Source organism: Eleutherodactylus coqui, chromosome 6 (assembly GCF_035609145.1).
Source record: "Eleutherodactylus coqui strain aEleCoq1 chromosome 6, aEleCoq1.hap1, whole genome shotgun sequence".
NCBI classification, from domain to species: domain Eukaryota; kingdom Metazoa; phylum Chordata; class Amphibia; order Anura; family Eleutherodactylidae; genus Eleutherodactylus; species Eleutherodactylus coqui.
The window spans coordinates 190,665,011-190,685,430 of NC_089842.1; the positions used below are offsets into that span (position 1 = coordinate 190,665,011).

The window sequence follows — 20,420 nt, forward strand, 5'->3', positions numbered from 1 at the left end:
ATCAGGGGGCAGGTCTGACTCACACCCCCTTCACACCCACTGTAGGCCGGCCGCGCTGAACTCCGTCTGCCGGGACAAGGTAAGTATATACCGGCGTATAAGGCGACGGGGCGTATAAGACGACCCCCCAACTGTCACCTTATACGCCGGGAATACAGCGGAGCAAAAAATAAAAATCATTACTCACTTCCCCCGGCGTTCTGCGGCGCTGCTGCAGGCTGTCGCTCCCTCCTGGTCCCTCGCAGAGCATTGCTTTCTGGACGCAGGGCTTGAAATCCCCGCCTCCAGAAAGCTACTGTGATTAGCTAACACACGCCGTCAGCCAATCACAGCCATTCAATGACATCATTGTCATTGGCTGTGATTGGCTGAAGGCACGTGTGTTTTCTGGAGGCGGGGATTTCAAGCCCTGCGTCCAGAAAGCAATGCTCTGCCGGGGACCAGGAGGGAGCGACATCCTGCAGCAGCACCGCAGAACGCCGGGGGAAGTGAGTAATGATTTTTATTTTTTGCTCCGCTGTATTCCAGGCGTATAAGGTGACAGTTGGGGGATCGTCTTATACGCCCCGTCGCCTTATATGCCGGTATATACGGTATTTTTTATTTTCACACATTTCTGGATGAATTGCAGGGAAGGGCTTATATATTTAAGCCCTTCCCGACAATTCATCCCGCGCACGTCGGCAGCCCATTGCTTTCAGTGGAACCTGCTGTATTGCCGGCTCCATTAAATTCAATGGGCTAACATCGTTCTTCTCTGCCACAGCTGTTACAGCTGTGGCAGAGGAGAACGATCTTTATGCTGACAGTGGGGGGGGGGGGGGCACTCTTGCCGCTATTGTGGCTTAATAGTGGGACCTGGGAACTTGAGATGCAGCCCAACATGTAGCCCCTCGCCTGCCCTATCCGTTGCTGTGTCGTTCCCATCACTTTCTTGAATTGCCCCGATTTTCACAAATGAAAACCTTAGCGAGCATCGGCGATATACAAAAATGCTCGGGTCGCCCATTGACTTCAATGGGGTTCGTTACTCGAAACGAACCCTCGAGCATCGCGATAATTTCGTCCCGAGTAACGAGCACCTGAGCATTTTGGTGCTCGCTCATCTCTAGTAGGGGTTAAACCGAACTTTTTGTAGCATCATGTAAATGGAGTTTGTCACCTATAACTCATTTGTTCTGTCACTATATCGCATGTTTGCACAACCTAAACTAATCTGTTTTACAGTTAGGCCTCATGTCCACAGGGAAAATCAGGCCCGCTACGGATTCTCCATGGAGAATCCGCAGCGGGTCCCTCCTGCCCCACGGACATGAGGGCTGAAAACAGAATATACTCACCTGCTGCGGGCCGTGCGTGTCTTCCCTTATTCCCGGCCGGATCTTCTTTCTTTGGCCCAGCGGATGTGCTCGGCACGCACGGCCCTCAGCAGGTGAGTATATTCTGATTTTAGGATCTTGACGCCTTGCATAGGCTTTAATAGAAGCCTGCGGGAGACCCGCACCAAACGGAGCATGGTCCGGATTTTTTCCTGCACGCGGACCCGCGTCTGCAGGGAAAAATAACATCCGCAGGTATTTAACTACCTGCGGGTGTCTAATGCATCCCTATGGGGCGCGGATCCGCGTGCAGGAAAAACGATGCGGATTTTAAATCACAATGTGTAAGTGGACATGAGGCCTTAATACAGTTGTATTACAATAAAGTGTTCCTCTAGTGAAAAATTACAACCTCACAGGGCTCCTGTGTTCTCTTGTGGAGTACCTATGGGCAGCCTTTCCCTTCTAATGTCATCTGTTTGTGCATCATCAATCTCCCTCTTCCCAATATACAGGAAGTTATTGTTTGATGTGTTTAATTGCTTCTACAAAACCACTGGTTTAAATTACACTTGCCACTACGCCTCCACCAACACTGCAAATATTGCCTGCTTGACTATGTGTAGATGCTATGACCACGTGACTGTCAGGGCTCAAACCCAGGACCTCCCGCATTCACATTGCAATGAACTCTACAAACTTTAGCAGAGTATAAAACTAAGGCAGAAAAAAATGTAAATGCATGTATGTACCATTTAGAGACTTCTATGATTGATAGTATTAATATAATCAATGTATGAACGAAGTTATTGCGTGGCCTTGTCTAGCACTGTTCACACAGTTTTACATATATGCTGCTTGTCCACATTTGCAACACAAAGGAAGACATAATTGGGTCTTATATTGCGATACATATAGTCAGGATCACTTCATACTGTTATGTTTATCTGATTAGTCTAGTCCATGTGCTCTATCTATATGCATGTGCAAGTCAATTTATGCATGAATTCACATCGAAGCATACATGACGCATGCATCTCTTATGCATAGATTCATGTATGCCTTTCATGCATATAATCAGACATATGCATGTAAAGCAGTGTTGGAAAACTTTAGTCATTGCCACATACTGTATTCTCTTGCCCTGCCTGTCACAAGCAATTAACAGTCGACCTGTTACAACATCTATATGGCTCTGTGTACAGTATATTCTTTATAACAGATCATCTACTACTGTATTGCTTATTTACAATTATGTCAAATGAAAGTAGTTTTTTGGGGAAACAATTTTAATAATTTTGACCTCCGTTCATTTTAAATATGACATAACATATTAGCATGTTCTTCTGTTGGACTAGTAAAAGTATTGGCACTGCTACTCTGCAGCAGAAATGCACAATGTATGGTCCACGAGGCGACTGAGGTATAGACATAGTTTATAAGTTCTGTCTGATTTGTATCGTCGTCTCTTGCTAATCATTAACCCCTCATGGATGCAACTATTTGGATGCACTTTTTTTTCATATCGACATTCCAAGAGACTTAATTTTATCTTTTCTGTCACCATAGCTCTAAGACGGTTTGTTTCTTGAGGGATTAGCTGTACTTTTTAACGGCATTTTGGGATGCATATAATGTACTGAATACCTTTTATTAATTGCTTTCTTGGTGGGGATGAAAAAAAAAGAGCAATTTCTTTGGGTTTTGTTTTTACAGTGTTCACTGTGCAATACAAATGAGTTTAACTTCATTCTAGTGGTTGTTAAAATTACGGCTGTAGTAAATTTATAGTTTTTTTCATTTTACTACTTCTGCACAATAAAAACACTAAGAGAAAATCCATTTGTCTTTGGGTCGATGCAATAACCTCTTTTTCTGTCAATATAGTTTTAGCAGGACCTGTTTTTGCACGGCAAATTTTATTTTTCATTGTTACTATTCTGGCATACACAGCACTTCCTGATTAACACGGTAATTTTATAGTATGGGTTGTTATTTTGGAGGAGATAATAAGTATAGTACAAACATTTTTGTACATTTTGTACATTTTTTTCCTTAATAAGGAGAAGGGGGGATTGGGTTTTTTTCCTTGATATTTTCTGGACCTCAATATGTTATCCTTTGATCGCTCAAATAATACACTGCAGTTCTTCTGTACTGCAATGTACAGTATTATTTCTGGCATGGCCTACCTTGCTCATTTACATGGGAGGCCTGTGGACTTTCTATAGGTCACTAAATGGCATGGTAACCCTTGGACAACCCGCAATACTGTCTTGGGGATACTAATAGGATAACAAAGGACACCATGACATCTAAGAGGGGCCTGGATGTCTTTCTTGAGCGTTACAAGGTTATATATTATAATCATTAATAACTTCTAGGGTTGTTGATCCAGGGCTTATTCTGATCGCCAGATTGGAGTCAGGAAGGAATTTTTTCCCTAAATCAGGAAAATAGGCTTCTACCTCATTGTTTATTTTTTGCCTTCCTCTGGATCAACATGGGGGGGGGGGTGTAATAAGCTGAACTGGATGGACATATGTCTTTTTTCAGCCTTGCATACTATGTTGAGGAGTCAATTGTCTATCATTAGTGTTATGGGTGCCTGAACCATCCTATGCTCTAGATGTATGGTGCATCTTGCTAGTGCTGGGAATGTAGAGAGCATTGCACTAAGGGAGAATATGGGACAGACCAGGGTTTCTAGGCTTCTTAGTCACGGACAAAACTATTAAATGGCACAACTCCTTCAAACTGTAGTTGGCCAAATTCAGGTATGGTTCGCAACATAGTCAGGGAAAGTCTGAAGCAAAGTTTTTAGCTTTCCATATAGATAGTTCATTCTTGGGACAGAAACATTGTGCATTGTGTCTGCTCGGTCCAGCAGTATTTAGCCTAGAGTAAGGGTGCTTTTACATGGACCGATTATCGTTCACCCAAACGAATGAGCAAAAGATGTCACAGTTTGTTTGTTCGCTCGGGCAGTCATATTTTTTTTGTTACAGGATCGTTTAGCTCTCTGAACCAGTGAATGAGAACGACTGCACGATCAAAGTTTAAGCCGAACGATTAGCGAATGAGCCAATGACGATTTTTATGAAATGAAACGATAAGTGAACAAATTATCATTCATTTTTGCTTGTTTAAACATTTTTTTTTGGACGATCATTCCGTGTAAAAGGGCCATTACATGGCACCATCCTATCTGCAGCACCACTTCAACCTAGACAACAAGCAACACTACTAACAGCGGTGGATCCTTCTGCTTGTACATACAGTACTAAAAGGCAATGAAGCAGAGCTGCAGTGTCCTGTCCTCAGAATACACCGAGTCATAATGTTGTATAGAAAATGCATCCATTCAGTAAATATTTGTACTTCTCCGAAATTTTATTTTGGTCGCTTTAAGTTATGGAATGTAATAAATGTGGTCTTGGGACCAAAAACGGTGGTACAGGACTGCTCTAAAGTAAGATAGTGCTAGTACATTTTGACTGTTCTTACAATGTTTTGTGACATATGTACTGTATGTAGGGATTATTTGCTAAGTTTGGCAATCCTTTAATATTTAAGCACTGAAATAACATGGCTATAGGCAAAGAACAAGTTCTCAACATGGTATAAATGCAAACTGCAACATTACCAAAACTCAGCAAAGTAACAAAGCAGAAAACTGCATGTCAGGTTATTCTGTAGCAAAGATCATTCATAGATGGACACCCAAATCCCATAGAAAGCTTCAGGCTCAACCACAGTGACAATGAAAGAAATAGGACACATCTCTAGGGTCTAACCTTGGCAGATTGTACAAAGGAGCCATGCGAAAGCACGCCACAACAGCCCTTTTCCTCTGTTTCGACAGCAGCTTGTGCCACACAGCCTTCTTAGACCTCAAGGGCTGCTCCACCTGTAGTACATGTGCAGATATCAGACAGAGAATAATGTATGCAATGTCAATACGGGTTCATTTCTGGGGACAGTTCGGTTCTACTCGGTGCATGGTTTCCATATGTTGTTTCTCTGACACAGAAGAGAGCCATTTACCTGTTCAAGATGGAAGACTGCAGCAGAGATTTTCTGCACACGATCAACACTTTTCTCAGGATCAGTGTCATCACTTTTAAGTATATCCTTGTAGAGATTAAGCTGCCATTTCACTGCAGGATCTTCGGACTGGTGGAGAGAAAATAAAAGTCAAGGTCAGTGTTCAAAGTGTGAGGGATAAGAGAAGACTGAGACGCCCAGTTGCTTGCTTAACTACAAATTTGCTAACAACAATTAGCAGTAAATGAAGGAAATCAGAGATAATTTGTATGGTATGAGCAGGGAGCGACAAATTAATTGGACCCAGGTGTGTGTCAAAAAAGACATTGGAAATCAGAGCTGCTAAAGTGATCAGCACTCCAGCGCTATCTGGCACAGGTTGTGGAGTCACCATGAAAGGAGAAATTCATGTAAATGAATGATTACAAAGTATTTAATCATCTCTGCCACTTAATCAAGTGGAGCGGTGTCATAACATTGGAAGATGGATGTCCAACTTATTAATGCAGTACGTACACGCTCTTATTAAATGCATTGCATAGCTGGAAAATGACTTGTTTACACCAGTTTTTAATAAAACCAGTGATGTGGTCTTAATTTTTTGTGTCACTATCTCTATTTAAAAAAAATCTTGAAATAATACAGTTTTTACACTGATCACTGAGTTATCCCTTTCTTTTCATTTTCTTAGCTTATGCGGTGTACAATGGCAGGTTTATGATGCAAGGTAACACCTCTGTGAAAAACCTGGAGGCAGATTACACAGGATCCACCATTGAGGACAATTTACTGTAGCTCATCTTACTTCTTTCCTCTCCTTGCAAGACTCAGAGCATGCTCATCTCACTCTTCCATAGAAATCAATATTTTGCTTTCTGAATTAAGATACTTTAACACGGGCTGATAATCCTTTGGATTCCTACGATCCAGTGAGAATCTGAACAATTATCGTCCAGTGTAAATGCATGCGCCAACTGAATGATGAACGAGAAGCCATTCACTTCTCATTCGTCATTCAGTTTCTGCATGCATCGGCTTGTGTAAACAGGCAGTGGTTCACTTATGAATGACTGCCTGCTTACTGTGAATGGTGGTGGGTGGACCACACTGTTTCCCGGCCTGCTCCACCTCCATTCATTAGCAGTAATGGTTCCTGTGTAAAAGCACAGGAATGATTATGGCTGGGATGACCTGTTCTAGCTCCTTGCACCCCAACAGGTCATCCCGTGTAAAAACACCTTTAGTTGTCTCATGAACACATGCCTGCTGTAAAGTAAGTCTGTGAAACTGCTACCACCACAGAATGGGCGTTTTAGCTATATATCCTAAAGAACGGCAAATCTCAAACTTAGTTGTGTATTGGAGGCACTTGAATGAGGCAAATAAATGTACTCATCTCTAGTCTAAGGGGCAATGTCAAGCATAGTATATTTCAATAGTACTTTTAGCATTTACTCCGTAGACTAGAGGCCCATTTACACGTAATGATTATTACTCAAAATTCGTTCAAATGAGCGATAATCATTATGTGTAAACGCGGGCATCGTGCACTTTTTGTCTGAATGATGATTTTAAGGTGAACTTAAAATTCTTCCTTTAGCCGCAGAGAGATAAAGTATCTCTCAACAGACTTCATGCTGTGTTCGCCACAGGATTAGGGAGATTATATTGCATTCTACCGTGAGCTGCATGAAGATGAAGAACCATGCAGCTGTGCACACAGCTGGGCCTGTGATTAGTCACTCGCTGGGCTCTACAAACATGTCCTGGAGGCCCTTTTATGTGTAAATGAAGATAATAAAATGCTAATGGGCATTACTGGCCCTTAACACTTTATGCAAAAAGATTGCTAAAACTTTCAATATTTCAATCATTTGAAAGATTATCTTTGCATTTAAATGGGCCTTTAACTAGTAATCATTGGTAGATTTAAGATATGTAAAGTAAAAAGATAGATCAATGCGTACCCGACTATTCATTTAGTACTGGGAAATTATAGTTGTGTAACTATTACTATTATTAAAGCTCTTTTTACATGAAGCAATGCACTCCTGATGATAAGTGCCAATCAATGAGAGCGGCGCTCAACTGTCTGACCTTCAGGTAGGCCGATTCAGACTATTACCGATCATATGATCATTTGTCCCATAGAGTATTATCACTGTTGACAGCATATTCCCAGTTTACAAGAGGAATGGAATGTGCTGCTTGCAATGATGATTTTTTTTTGTGCCGCATAAGAGATGCGATCAGCAAACAAATTAGCATGTGCTCATTTGTTGAATGATTGCTGTCACATTTGGACAGACCAATTACCGGACAATTGGATGTTTGAGTCCAATAATCAGCTCATGTAAAAGACCCTTAGGTATTGCTCTCAGACTTCTTTATCCTTTTTCATGGTACTTACTTTTTCCTGCAAGTGGAGATTACTGCGCAGGTAATCTTTAACTTCGTCATCTGTATCTTTCTGTAATTAAAAGACATATTATTTGTTTATAGACTTAACACTGATTGCTTCCATTATGGACAATGGTTATTATATAAGCAAACAACATTGTGCAGCAACACTAGTCATACTTAAAACTTTTTCCAACTTTCCTCACAATATGAGTAAGAAAATAAAAGTCCTCAATACAAAACTAACAGTTATAGTGGTATGGATCATAACATTTTGACCCTTAATATGGCAGCATATGGATGAAGAGGAGCTAAATCTGTCAATTGTGGTATACCCGAATATGCTTGTACATAGAATAAATCTATTACATTTTGTTTACTCAGCGTGTTACCTTGATGTTCAAACAATGCAGCTGCAATTGGGACTAAATAATGATGCATCTACCAAACATCTACCCTTTTTGAGCTTAAGGCCCCCTGCCCACGGGTGAGGCGGAATATCCACCCGGGAGCAAGGGAGAGAACTGTCCGTTCTCTGTGGTAAGCCTATCTGACAGATAGGCTTACTGCGGAGAATCACGGCAAATTGCCGCATACCGCGATTTGAGTCCCGCGAGCGGAGAATTGCTATGATTCTCCGCTCGTGAACAGGAGGCTGTGCTTTCCATAGGAACGCTATGGAAAGCATGCGCTGCATTACCCGCGGCCGGATTATTGCCATGGGTAACGCAATGCAAGATCGCCCGTTGACAGGAGCCCTTATAAGGCTTTCCAGAATTACAAGAAAATATCTGCTGTTTTTTGCCCCAGAAACAGCGTCATTCTTGTCCACGGGCTGTGTCTAAAATTTTAGCTCATCCGCATTTTAAAAAATGAGGCTGAGCTGCAATACCAGAAACATTCAATGGAGAACAGTGACGTTATTTCTGAAAGGAACAAAAAAAAAACAAACACATTTTCTTCTAATCCTGGACAGGTCCTTCAATTCAGTTAAAACAAAGTAAGTTGGTCACACTGCACTAGCAGTTTTCAGCAGGAGCTGTCCATGGTTCTGTATTTCTTACATTTTCCACCTAAACTTAAAGGGGTTGTCCCGCGAAACAAAGTGGGTCTATACACTTCTGTATGGCCATATTAATGCACTTTGTAATGTACATTGTGCATTAATTATGAGCCATACAGAAGTTATCAGAAATTTTTCACTTACCTGTTCCGTTGCTAGCGTCCTCGTTTCCATGGAGCCGTCTAATTTTCAGCGTCTAATCGCCAAATTAGACGCGCTTGCGCAGTCCGGGTCTTCTTCTTTTCTCAATGGGGCTCCGTGTAGCTCCGTGTAGCTCCGCCCCGTCACGTGCCGATTCCAGCCAATCAGGAGGCTGGAATCGGCAATGGACCGCACAGAAGCCCTGCGGTCCACCGAGGGAGAAGATCCCGGCGGCCATCTTCAGCAGGTAAGTAAGAAGTCACCGGAGCGCGGGGATTCAGGTAAGCGCTGTCCGGTGTTCTTGTTTAACCCCTGCATCGGGGTTGTCTCGCGCCAAACGGGGGGGCTGTTGAAAAAAAAAAAAAACCCGTTTCGGCGCGGGACAACCCCTTTAAGGTCCCTTTACACAGGATGACAGCCGCCCCACGGACTACCACCCCACTATCGCTCCTGTGCTTTACATAGGAGTGAAAGTCGCTCTGTGAATGGTGGCTGAGTGGGCCAGAGATAATTCCAGCCCGCCGCCTCCATTCACAGTAAACAGGCAATCATTCACAGCTGAATGACTGCCTGTTTACACAGGTGATGGTCCCTTGGATTTCAGTTCTGCTAAAAAACCAATCGACTCTAACAAGTGAGTGACTTGTTGCTCAGTACCCTGTTGGCCCCTGTTGGTACACAGGACGGTTTTTAGCAATAATTTGGGCGATAATCACCCGTGCAAAGGTACCTGAAGCAAAACTTAAAGGGGCATTACCATCTTAGCTTTTCATTGCCAAGATGGGATATTGCTACTGCAGGTACTGGCCATCTGGATGGATCCTTCAGAAACAGCTGAGCACTTCAGTCCAACGCCATTTCCGTAGTTCCTATTGAAGTGAATGGGAACTATGATAACCACGTATCGCAGCGTGCTATGCAGTTTCTGTAGCTCTTATTCACTTCAATGAGAAGTAGGGAAACAGTGCTGGGCTAAAGTGCTCGGCTTTTTCCAACAGGTGGTTGGAAACAGACAGCCGGGTTTTTCCATCTCGGCCATGAAAAGCCGAGATGGTAATAGCCCTTTAAATGCTAACAATATTGGCAGATCAGCTATTACAAGTTCAGGTGGTAACCAGAATAAAGTGCTATCATGGAAGGATCTGTGTAACTATAGCAACTGTTCTCAATCAGTTATGTCACAGTGATATTAGAAGGCCATCTGTTAATTCTTCTGCATTTCCATTTTGCTTATTTAACTAGATCCATAGAAAAGTCAATTTCTATGATAACAAAGTAAGAGAAATAAATGTTTAATTATACAATACAAAGGGTCCTATTTATTTGACAAAATTGCTTATTATGGGTGTCCCTATGTATACAAGTCCTAAAACGAGAAGCTGTCAGAATAAAAGCAGAGTACAATGTCTCTATTTAAAAGCTGCAGTATAGGAACACTAAGCAAGGAAATGTCATCCGCAGAAACAGAATTATCCCTCCATGAAGATAGCAATGCTAATGTGACGCTTGTAGTCAATGCATATCCAAAATGATAATAGCATTTATGTGCAGTCATCAGCAATTCAAAAAGGAGATAATTTGTATATAAATGAAAGCAGAGGGATGCAGATTTTTTTCTCGCACACATTTCCCAACCATGATCTAACCATGTCAATGCAAGAGAAATAGCTTGGAAGTCTTACTTACAAGACTGTATCTGCTCTTTGCCAGTGATATGAGTTCCTGGTCCCCCGGTGTGCACATATTCAGACCAATGGGTAACATCTTCTTCAGGGCAGCCACAATCAGTGAAGTCTGTATGGAGTAGAGGTCTCCTCTGCGTTTGGTTCTCTTCCTCTCCTGATCTTGCCCTCCAGACTAGAACAGTGATACCATCATGGAATGGTTAGGTTCTGCATTACACATATCAAGGTTTGAGATGGACAGATAACTGCAACTTTTAGCAAAATGCTAAAATGTGATAGGAATCGTTTCGGGGGGGGGGGGGGGGAATCAGAGATCTCACTTCTGTGTGCTTATGACAATATAGCAAGGTCTTTTCAATTGTCTACAAGGATGTGTATTGGTGCTGGGGCATTTATGAAAACTGGTGTGTGGATAGTAAAGACCATTACCAAAAGCACCATTTTCTGTTGGCTCCAGTTTTCATAAATGACACTAGTATTCTTCTGTAGTTTAGTAGATCTTATAACTTATCATTAAGGTAAGAGTTTAGAAGACGACATCATGATCATTAGTCAGCCATATCATGGATATCATTAGTTAATACTTTGTGTTCTTGTGTATTCCCTGACCTTGGAACAATAAGAACCCAAACCAAGTACTTACCAATAGTTGATGATCTGATCTAAAGACCTACAAATACCCTGTCCCAGCAATCACCCATTGTAATCTTAAATACACCCAAGAGATCTGAAATAGTGATCACGCAAAGTGAAACTTCAATCTAAACTTTGTTTTGTAAAATGGGCCCACATAAGTTATTCAGCTTACCTTTGCCCACGTTTTAGTACTAGATGCCTCTTAATGCTAATTTTGTTGGGCTGTTATTCCATGAATAGCCAGCAGTTGCTGAATAGTTCTGAAGTGGAAGCGGTGGGTATGAAGATCACCTCTTTCCCCCTCAGTAGAAAGAAGAAAATGGAGTAAACCCAATGGTAACGGAGGTTTTGGTCCCCGATAAATGTCTAGAGACCAAAGATGCCTTAGGAAGGGCTGTGAGAATGAATGAACTGTGGCGGTGCTACCGACCAGGAGAACCCATTACAGGTGGGCACGGCAGATGTGCGAAGAGCTATAGAAAGAAAAGACTGTTGGATAGGCGCAACTCTCCAGAAAAAATGGTGGGATGGTAGAATGTATTATCCAACTTCTCTTTTATTAAGTATATTATAAAACCAGCATAGGATACATCTTTCGGGGAGAACCCCTTTTTCCGCCAAGCTGGGTGGGACTAATACATAAAGCATATACAAAGTCATAGGAGTAGTAGCAACATATAATAGATATGTTGCAAATGCAAGAACAATGCATTCCACCAGTCTTTTCTTTCTATGGGTCTTCACACATCTCTTTCCCTCTCAGTCAGGGCTCTGCAAGTATGGGCTATAGCAGCTGAACCTTCACGTTATTGCTGCTCACACATTCTGTATCATGTTATACAGTTTAGTGCTCTGGTCCCCTTCTGCATTTAAATGCCGCATGCTGGCATTCATATACGAAGTGCAGGAGAGCACAGCTGTATAACTTTATACAGAATAGACAGGAGTAATGTCAGTGCTTTTCAGATTTCAACAACTGCTGCTGCCTCAGAACCATTCAGCAGTAGTTCTCTGCTGCGGGGGCTCTGGCTAAGTAATGAAAGGTGGGCAAAGCAGCATAAAGCAGCGTAAACCCATGTTAGTCCTTTTTTTTTCAAAACAAGGTATAGATCAGAGTTTCACTTCAGAATCTGCTAATAAAAACAATCAAATACTTAGTACAGGTCACATAATTAAGACAAATAGGCTGGAGCTAAACAATGATTTCATTTGCAACTTTCTTTTTCTCACCGTACAGTACTGTGCAAAGGTTTTAGGAAGGTCTGGAAAAAATGCTGCAGAGTAACGATAGAACTATCTTCAGAGTAAAGAAGAACAAGGAGTCTTGGAAGTGATATGACCCCACGGAGCCCTGATCTCAACATCATCCAGTCTGTCTGGGATTACATGAAGAGGCAGAAGGAGTTGAGCAAGCCTACATCCACAGAAGATCTGTGGTAAGTTCTCCAAGATGTTTGGAACAATCTCCCTACCAAAGTTCCTTCAGAAACTGTGTGTAAATGTACCTAGAAGGATTGATGCTATTTTGAAGGCAAAATGTTGGTCACACCAAATATTGATTTGATTTAGATTTCTCTTTTGTTCATTCACTGTGGATTTTAATAAAAAAAACAACTATTAACACTTCTATTTATGAATGCATTCTTACTTTGCAGCATTTTTTCACACCTGCCTAAAACTTTTGCACACTACTGTAGAAATCAATGTAAATGAAACATGGATCCACTTCTACAAGCTGCATCTATCATGCAACATTCTCAAAATTATATCAACATTTTCTGGTTTATGCATTGTCTGCTAATGCATTATCCCGGGTTGAATGCACAATTTCCACAACTCACCGTCTATATTATATGTATATAGTCATGGAAAATGCCCATTGCCATATAATACTGTATGTCTTCACGGCAGAAATCATCAGGGAGCTCCAGCCTTATTAGAATTAATTCTAAAGGTATTTCACAGAAAATGATTACGTAGAAGGATGTCTTCTACTTTGAGAGATTTAAGACATATAGAGAATAGAAAATATAGAAAAACAAAGCCTGCAATGACATCATCACCACTCTTAATACACAAGAGACAATACAGAATAGAGACTAAACTAAATGGAACCACAGGTTTGACACCAAGTGAAACATACTGTACTTCAAGTAATAATGAAATTAGGCACACCAAGGTAGTAATTTGAGTCTTAAAGCATCAGTCTCTCTGTAAGGGATAAAAAGCAAAGAAAAGGAATGAACACTCAACTCAAAAAGATATATGAAATGATATTTGCAGGTTGTTTGTCAATAACAACAGCCTTCTGAGGAGGAAAAGTTAGGGCTTGCTTCTGAAAAAAACTTTTTTAGGGTGTGAAACAGATTTCTTGAGTGACGTGTTGTGCTGTTTTTTTGTTTAAAGAAGTTGAAAAAGTTGTGCATTCAAAAATAAATGAAAGAATGCAAATAATGTAAAGTATATAGAGAATGAACCAAGAGATAATGGAGAACAATAAGGACAAAGTGACTGGTACTTTAAGACTGCAAGTCAAAGCTCTGAGCTACACAAGCTTGTGTTGGCCTTTTAGAACCTTTTTTTTGTAAAGATCCAAAAACCAAGTAGATTTCTCCTCTTGGGGTAGTAAGCTGCATCATTCCATTTTCCTGAAACCTTTCTTTACATTTTTATTAGGACCTACTATAGCATGTCCGATGATCGAAATGGCTGGAAGTGTATTTTGGTTATTCCATTTCGCCTGAAGATCTGAAGAACATACAACAAACTAGTGATAGTACAATAGGTCTGTCTGGAAACCCTCATTCAAGAGGTGAAAGAACTGATATTGCAGCATACCGAGAGTGTTTTTCACGTGGAACATGTTCCATCAGATGCCATATGTCGCCTTAGAAGAACTCTGCTTCTATCGGAAAAAGTTGGGCCCCTTCAAAAAATTAAACTCCATGTATAACTATATGATCTGCAATACAGAATACAGTTCCATGTTGCGCATCATATTATGGGCCAGAAATGTATGTGGTCATGTGTGAAAAGATGATTTTTTTATTTGGCTATTATTTCTGGCATACTTGATTTTGAAATGTATGCTTGATCAGTAAACAGCCACCTTGCGGTAAACATTTTTAGCTACCGATATATTTGAGACGTGCCCCGAAGTCATGGCTTTGCTATACTGCTTCAAGCATGGCTGCCCTTCTGTTGTAGTGTTTCAGGCATGGCTGCTCCCGTGCTGGCTACCACTTGGCAGGCTTTACTATACTATGTCATACCTGGATGTTCCAGATATATTCTCCTTTCTTCTCCCCTCCTCTTATATCAGAGAGTTGCTCTGTGTAAAATAACTTCAGAAAGGGAAATATTGAATAAGTTTTCAGAATTAAACTACACACTTAAGGGTTGCCAGGCAAAATACTCCCCACGGCACTCATGTCCAGCTGAAGTGCCTTAGGGTAGGGATTACTATAACTTGCTGGGCATCAAAGCTTTGCTTATATTTGTGCCTTTAACAGGTTTCTGAGACAATGATCTATGAACAGCACTAAAATAGGGGGACACAGTAACTGTACCCATGTAAATGACAAACTACGTAAAACATCAGTGGCGTCACAAGGGTGTTGCTATGAGTGGTCTGAAGTTGAACCATGTAGTAACCTCTATGATACACACATATTTAAGCTGACCTGAAGAAGACACAGGTGATATACTAAAAATATACCCTCGGTAATCAAAGCTCAATAACACCAGATAACACTAAACCTAATATGAAATGGGTTTTCAATGCAGGATGAAAGGTTTGCCAGTACTACCAGTTGCAGAATACATCTTACTTATTGACGTACATTCTTATGAACCGTAGACCTTTTCTTGACCCATTCTGCATGATTTTTAGATATACTAATAAAATATTATATCTAAATCAAAACCACAGACACACCAGGTAATAAACTTAGCCATCTTCTATTCAACGGTGAAATTTGTTCGACTGGACACATTACTGTACGCTGCCTTGTCATCATGACTTTGCTATGAAGTGAGCTAAAAGTTAATTAATTGCTACACTAAAGATTTGTGCACCATCCTAGCTAAATGACATGAGACATGACCGCCCTTGGTGACGCCACTGCTAGACTCATGAAACATACAGTATGGATGAATGGAGCCAGGCTAGCTAATACATAGACAGGTCATGCATGCTGTACCTTTACTTGTATGGGCTGTGTGAAAGAAAAATGTTGGAGACAAGTAAGTAAAACAGATGGAAAATGAACCATATATTCCTTAATTACTTGTGAGATGATAAGGCAGTAAACTAAGTAGATTAAAAGGAGGATCTAAACAAATAGTTACACCAGTGTCTGTTATGACACAGCCAGTTAAAAAAATGACCTGCTATCTCTTCCTTTAAGGTGCTTTTAGACGGAACGATTATTGTTCAAAAAATTGTTTAAACAAGCTAAATTGAACGATCGTTCAGTCTAAACACGCGCCAACAACCAAGCGACGAATGATAATTGTTCTTTTTGGCTCGTCAGTTTTATGCAGGCACAAAAATCATCGTTGGCTCATTCACTTATCATTCGGTTTAACCAGCAGTCGTTTTCAATCAGCAAATGTGAAAGACTGAACGATATCTCGTTTGAATGGGCCAACGATGTATCTGCCTGTGTAAACAGACTGCCAGAGCGAATGAGCAAACAATGACATCACTTGTTCAAACGATAAATCAGCTCATCTAAAAGGGCTCTTAGTCAGATGCCAAGACTGTTCTTGTAAGGAAAAAAGTTAGAACACATCCCATACTTACCAGATTGTGACGCTCTTAAAATGAATTTTATAAGATGAGTTAGGAGTACATCATAACATAACTCTGTTATACCGTAAGCCATGTGATCTCCCTTTAATGCAGATTTTGGAATATGTACAAATACATTTACAGTATAGTAGATTGATGTTTAAGCTTTCCATATATGACACTATACAGCACTGTACATTCCTAATATTACTATAATTCACATAATCTACTGTGTTTAATGATCATAGATGTAATGATAGAAGCTGACTTATTTCACTACGACTATAATGCTAACTGACCCACATATTCCAAATTTCACGCTAGATTTGTGGAGAAGGGTATCACCGAGGCAAATAGGTTCCCGTAGGACTAGTATATTTCACCGTGGGGAACCACAGGAATGATAAAACGTAACTTTTATTGTTAGTACAAATAAAAGACAAACAGAAATTATTAAAAGATTTTCTTATATGTGCGTGTTACTGTGATAACGTTTACTATGCTCATATAACAAAGGGAAGAAGATCCGTCCAGTTGTCTATTAGTGACTCCTGAAGACCTCTATCATATAAATCACAAGGGATTCACACAGAAAATGCATTTATGATTGAAATGTGCAAAGTTCTGAGGTCACAATTTCTTATTCCATCTTTGGTGATGGAAAGATAATTAGGCTCATATGTAGATTTTATCAAGACCTTGATACAGAAATGTACTGATAAATGTACATAATATCAAGTTCTATACGTGTTGTCTTCTCAGAGCACAACGCACGTCAGATCATTGTGTGTTATGTCACCTAATATGTATTTTATTTTTCCCTTGAGTTATACACACGATAGATTATAATATACCTCTTAGTTCTCATGAGGTGTATTAATAAATTGAAGCAGAATGTCACTAATATTCGGTAGTTCGGAAGTAGCAAATTTCCGTAAATATCACATATAATTATATAGTGGTATGTATTACTACCGATAAGAAGAGAGAGGGCGACCAATCTCGTTGAAACGTGCTTGATCTACCAACAGATTGAGTGGTTTGTAGGCGATAGATCCCCGTCTGATGCTATAATAAACGGGGGTCCTATCTCATAACAAACCCGTCATAAGATAAATGATTAGATTCTGAGAGATACAACCCTCCAATCTATAGCGGAACTCCCTTTATATAAATTGATCGCATATGGATCAGATAGAACTACTCTCAAAATCTGCCTGATAAATAAATGAGCGCATTCAGTATTCTAATGCCCTCAAATGCTATCTGTAGAGGTGAACTATTTGATTATAATTCAAAGCTGATATTGTTCACATAAAGAGATAGCTAAGAGAGTCAGCGATCTATGAGTTGATGAGAACATCTGATGTTCTGATGTTCTCAAAAGCTATTCTTCCTAGTTAAGCTGCTTGATCATATATTTGAGCTAACACTAATACTAGGAGATAGCTTAGGAAAATCCATCAACGCGTTTCTGCTACTGTCTGGTTATAAGCAGCGTCATCAGGATGGATACTGACAGAGACATAGACAGAGAACTGTGCAGCACAGAGGCTGCCGGATAAATGAGCATTTAGCAAGTGTAAAATTATATTTATATTGAATGCATCGCCTCGCTCTGCATTCAATGATATGTTAATTTCAATGGTTCAAATAGTTAAAATGATTATCTACCATTATCTACATTGCTATATATTGACTGGAGGGCAGCTTATGCGTTTAATGTGCAATATTAGGTTATACCTAATGTACCTGAAAATGTAGTGCATTAGAAGCTTTTGTCATACTCCAGATATCAGTTGGTGATTTTTACAGACAGGGGTGGATATTTTTGTGTGACGTGTAATATTTTTTCTAACACCATCTCATGCCATTTGGCTACTATCTATCCTATTCAGCCGAGTGGCCTTTGGACATCGGGAAAGTTCGGAACCCCAGATGTACTCATAACTTCTCCTCCTATATAACTAAGCCGTGGGATTACCAAGCATAGCACAAATGTTTTTCAGTCTGAAAACCAGCAAATGTCGACCCAAATCCATTTAAATGTCTGCAGCGTAGTGCTAATAGACTTACTTTTGACATCTTACTCTTGTTGTTTCCAGTTAGAAATGCCAGATTATTGATTTCATTTTGAATCACAAAATTCTGTTCTTCTCTCTTAAAGTTCTAAACCAGAAAGCAGAAAGAAAATATAGCATTCAAAAAGATAAAAAAGACCTCATATGCACACATATATGGCGCAATATCTGTTTGTAGACAGGTCATTTAAAGTGGAGCACTGTACCATGCGGAATGCTGATTGTTATTTAACAGTTTCTTTTGTGCACAGAAGTTTTCTGAGACTCCCAAAAAATGGGCTAAAGGCTCCACTAGTCCAGTGTTTCTGAGGCCGGGCTCAGAGAAGGAATTTGCTGCGGGACTCTCACATGCAGAATCCGACTTGCTCGTGTAAGCCTAGCCTTAGTGTTTGCACGGAGCTTTCTTAGGTAAATTCCCTCTGCAAACTTTCGTCTTTATACCAAGAACTGCACAGTAACGTGATGGGCAGTAGAAAAAAAATTAAGTATTGCATTGCACTATGGGAGCTCAATTAAGCTATTATGCATGTGTCTGGCAGCCAGCTTCCAAGGTGAACATATAGGTTAAATAATATGCATTAATATTGAAATCTCTCCAGCTTCTAAAGGCAGCAATTCCAATATTATGCAATAGCCTCCTATAAAAATGTAGTTAACTCAAAATAAAGATTCATTTCAGAGGCCGAACATAAGGATTGTGTAGGAAAAAAATAATGTTTAATCCTAAATGTTTAAACATATCATCCTTAAACTGACAGCTATTCCTTACATGGGATTTGCACCAAAGAATGAACACTTCAGCCACCATTCTAAACAGCTCGTCCGAGTCTACATCTGGTTTTTTGAGCCAATTGGATCTGGATGGAAAAAAAAAGAATATTGAACACGATGCAAAAACAGTGAAGAACTTAAATTGTGAGAGTGTGCCAAACCTTATCTTTATACCTGTTGTTATCTACATATCGGATCAGCATTGGGTAGAAGGCATAGAGGTCTCGGCATAAAATAGCAAACTCATCCAGAATAAGCAGCTCTGCTTCCTGCGTGTCAGACTTGCTGTCTGCTTTTAACTGCTCCTCCTCTTGCACAATTTTTATTGCTTTCTTCTTCAATTTCTCCAGTGTGGGGATGAAATGGCTCTTCAGGAGGTCTGGCTGAGCCTTGCTGATAATTGGCTGAGCATAAACTGCAAAACATCAAGTACTAGATTAATAACATGAAACAAAAGTACAAGTCTGCAGAGAGATTTTCAGGAGCACATGCACATCATTGAAAGGAGAGATAGCTATCATGTTCTGCAGAGTAAGCATATTTCACCCAAACATCTTCACTGCTAGAATGAAATAAATTATTACATCTTGATTGTATTTGTGACTTACTGAGAAACACTCATCTACATTTTTTAAGGCTGTTGCTGCCACAAGATGAGAAAAAAGTTTAAAATAAAACTCTAACTCAAAATGCTTTATGTTTGTCTCCGCAGTCAGGAGCAGTCTCATATAAGGATCCAGCAGAGGAAGTCTTTCTATGTACAGCTAAGAATCCCCCCAATGTTGCCTTGTAGCAGGGTTATATTACATGGAGGATAAAAGGGGCAAATATGCTCTAGTTTCTTCACCACCCAATCCAGGACGATTTAAAGCAACTACATGTAAGGGGGATTCTTTACTGTAAGGGCAGTGAGACTATGGAACGCCCAGCCTGAGGAAGTCAAAGTGAATTCACTAAGTGTTCAAAAGTGGCCTGGGATTTTCGGTGCAATAATATTAGAGGTCACTAGATTTCTGGAGAAAGGTTGTTGATCTAGAGAGTTATTCTGACTGTCGGATTTTGAGTTTTCCCTGAGATGAGGAAAATATTTTTTTTTGCCTAGATCGCAGATCTAGAATAAGCCAACTTGATCGATGGCGCACTATATTAATAGCATTGGTCCACGGTGATCTCTATGTTATTTACACAATGCAGTTATTATCACTTTAAATAGACTGTACACTATGCAAACAGCATAGACGTACGGTGTTATTGTATCTTGACGCCACCGGAAGCTAGGGGTTTGACAGGAGGAAAGCCCCTGTCACACCCCTAGCTCCTGATAGGGTCAATAGCTGAAGGTCCTAAAAGGTGCTACAGTAGCCTCGCTCCCAGTGTGTTACGCGGCACTGTGCTCCACCGCAGTTACCAAAGCTACCCACCCGTTCCTGGGCTTTGGCGCTGTGCCCTCTCTCGTGTCCGCGGCGTGTGCCTATTACTCAC

At 40.4% G+C, this 20,420-nt stretch overlaps 1 protein-coding gene across 1 annotated transcript in view; it reads right to left on the minus strand.

Annotated features, from left to right (window-relative positions):
• Positions 1-20,420, minus strand: part of RYR3 (ryanodine receptor 3) — a 680,585-nt gene that overhangs the window by 217,451 nt on the left and 442,714 nt on the right. The window contains exons 67-73 of the mRNA XM_066572425.1: positions 19,113-19,353; positions 18,937-19,024; positions 18,163-18,255; positions 10,657-10,827; positions 7,777-7,836; positions 5,367-5,495; positions 5,117-5,229 (exon numbers count right to left, since the gene is read on the minus strand). Coding sequence (XP_066428522.1) covers positions 5,117-5,229; positions 5,367-5,495; positions 7,777-7,836; positions 10,657-10,827; positions 18,163-18,255; positions 18,937-19,024; positions 19,113-19,353 — 895 coding nt within the window. The remainder of the gene's footprint in view (positions 1-5,116; positions 5,230-5,366; positions 5,496-7,776; positions 7,837-10,656; positions 10,828-18,162; positions 18,256-18,936; positions 19,025-19,112; positions 19,354-20,420) is intronic.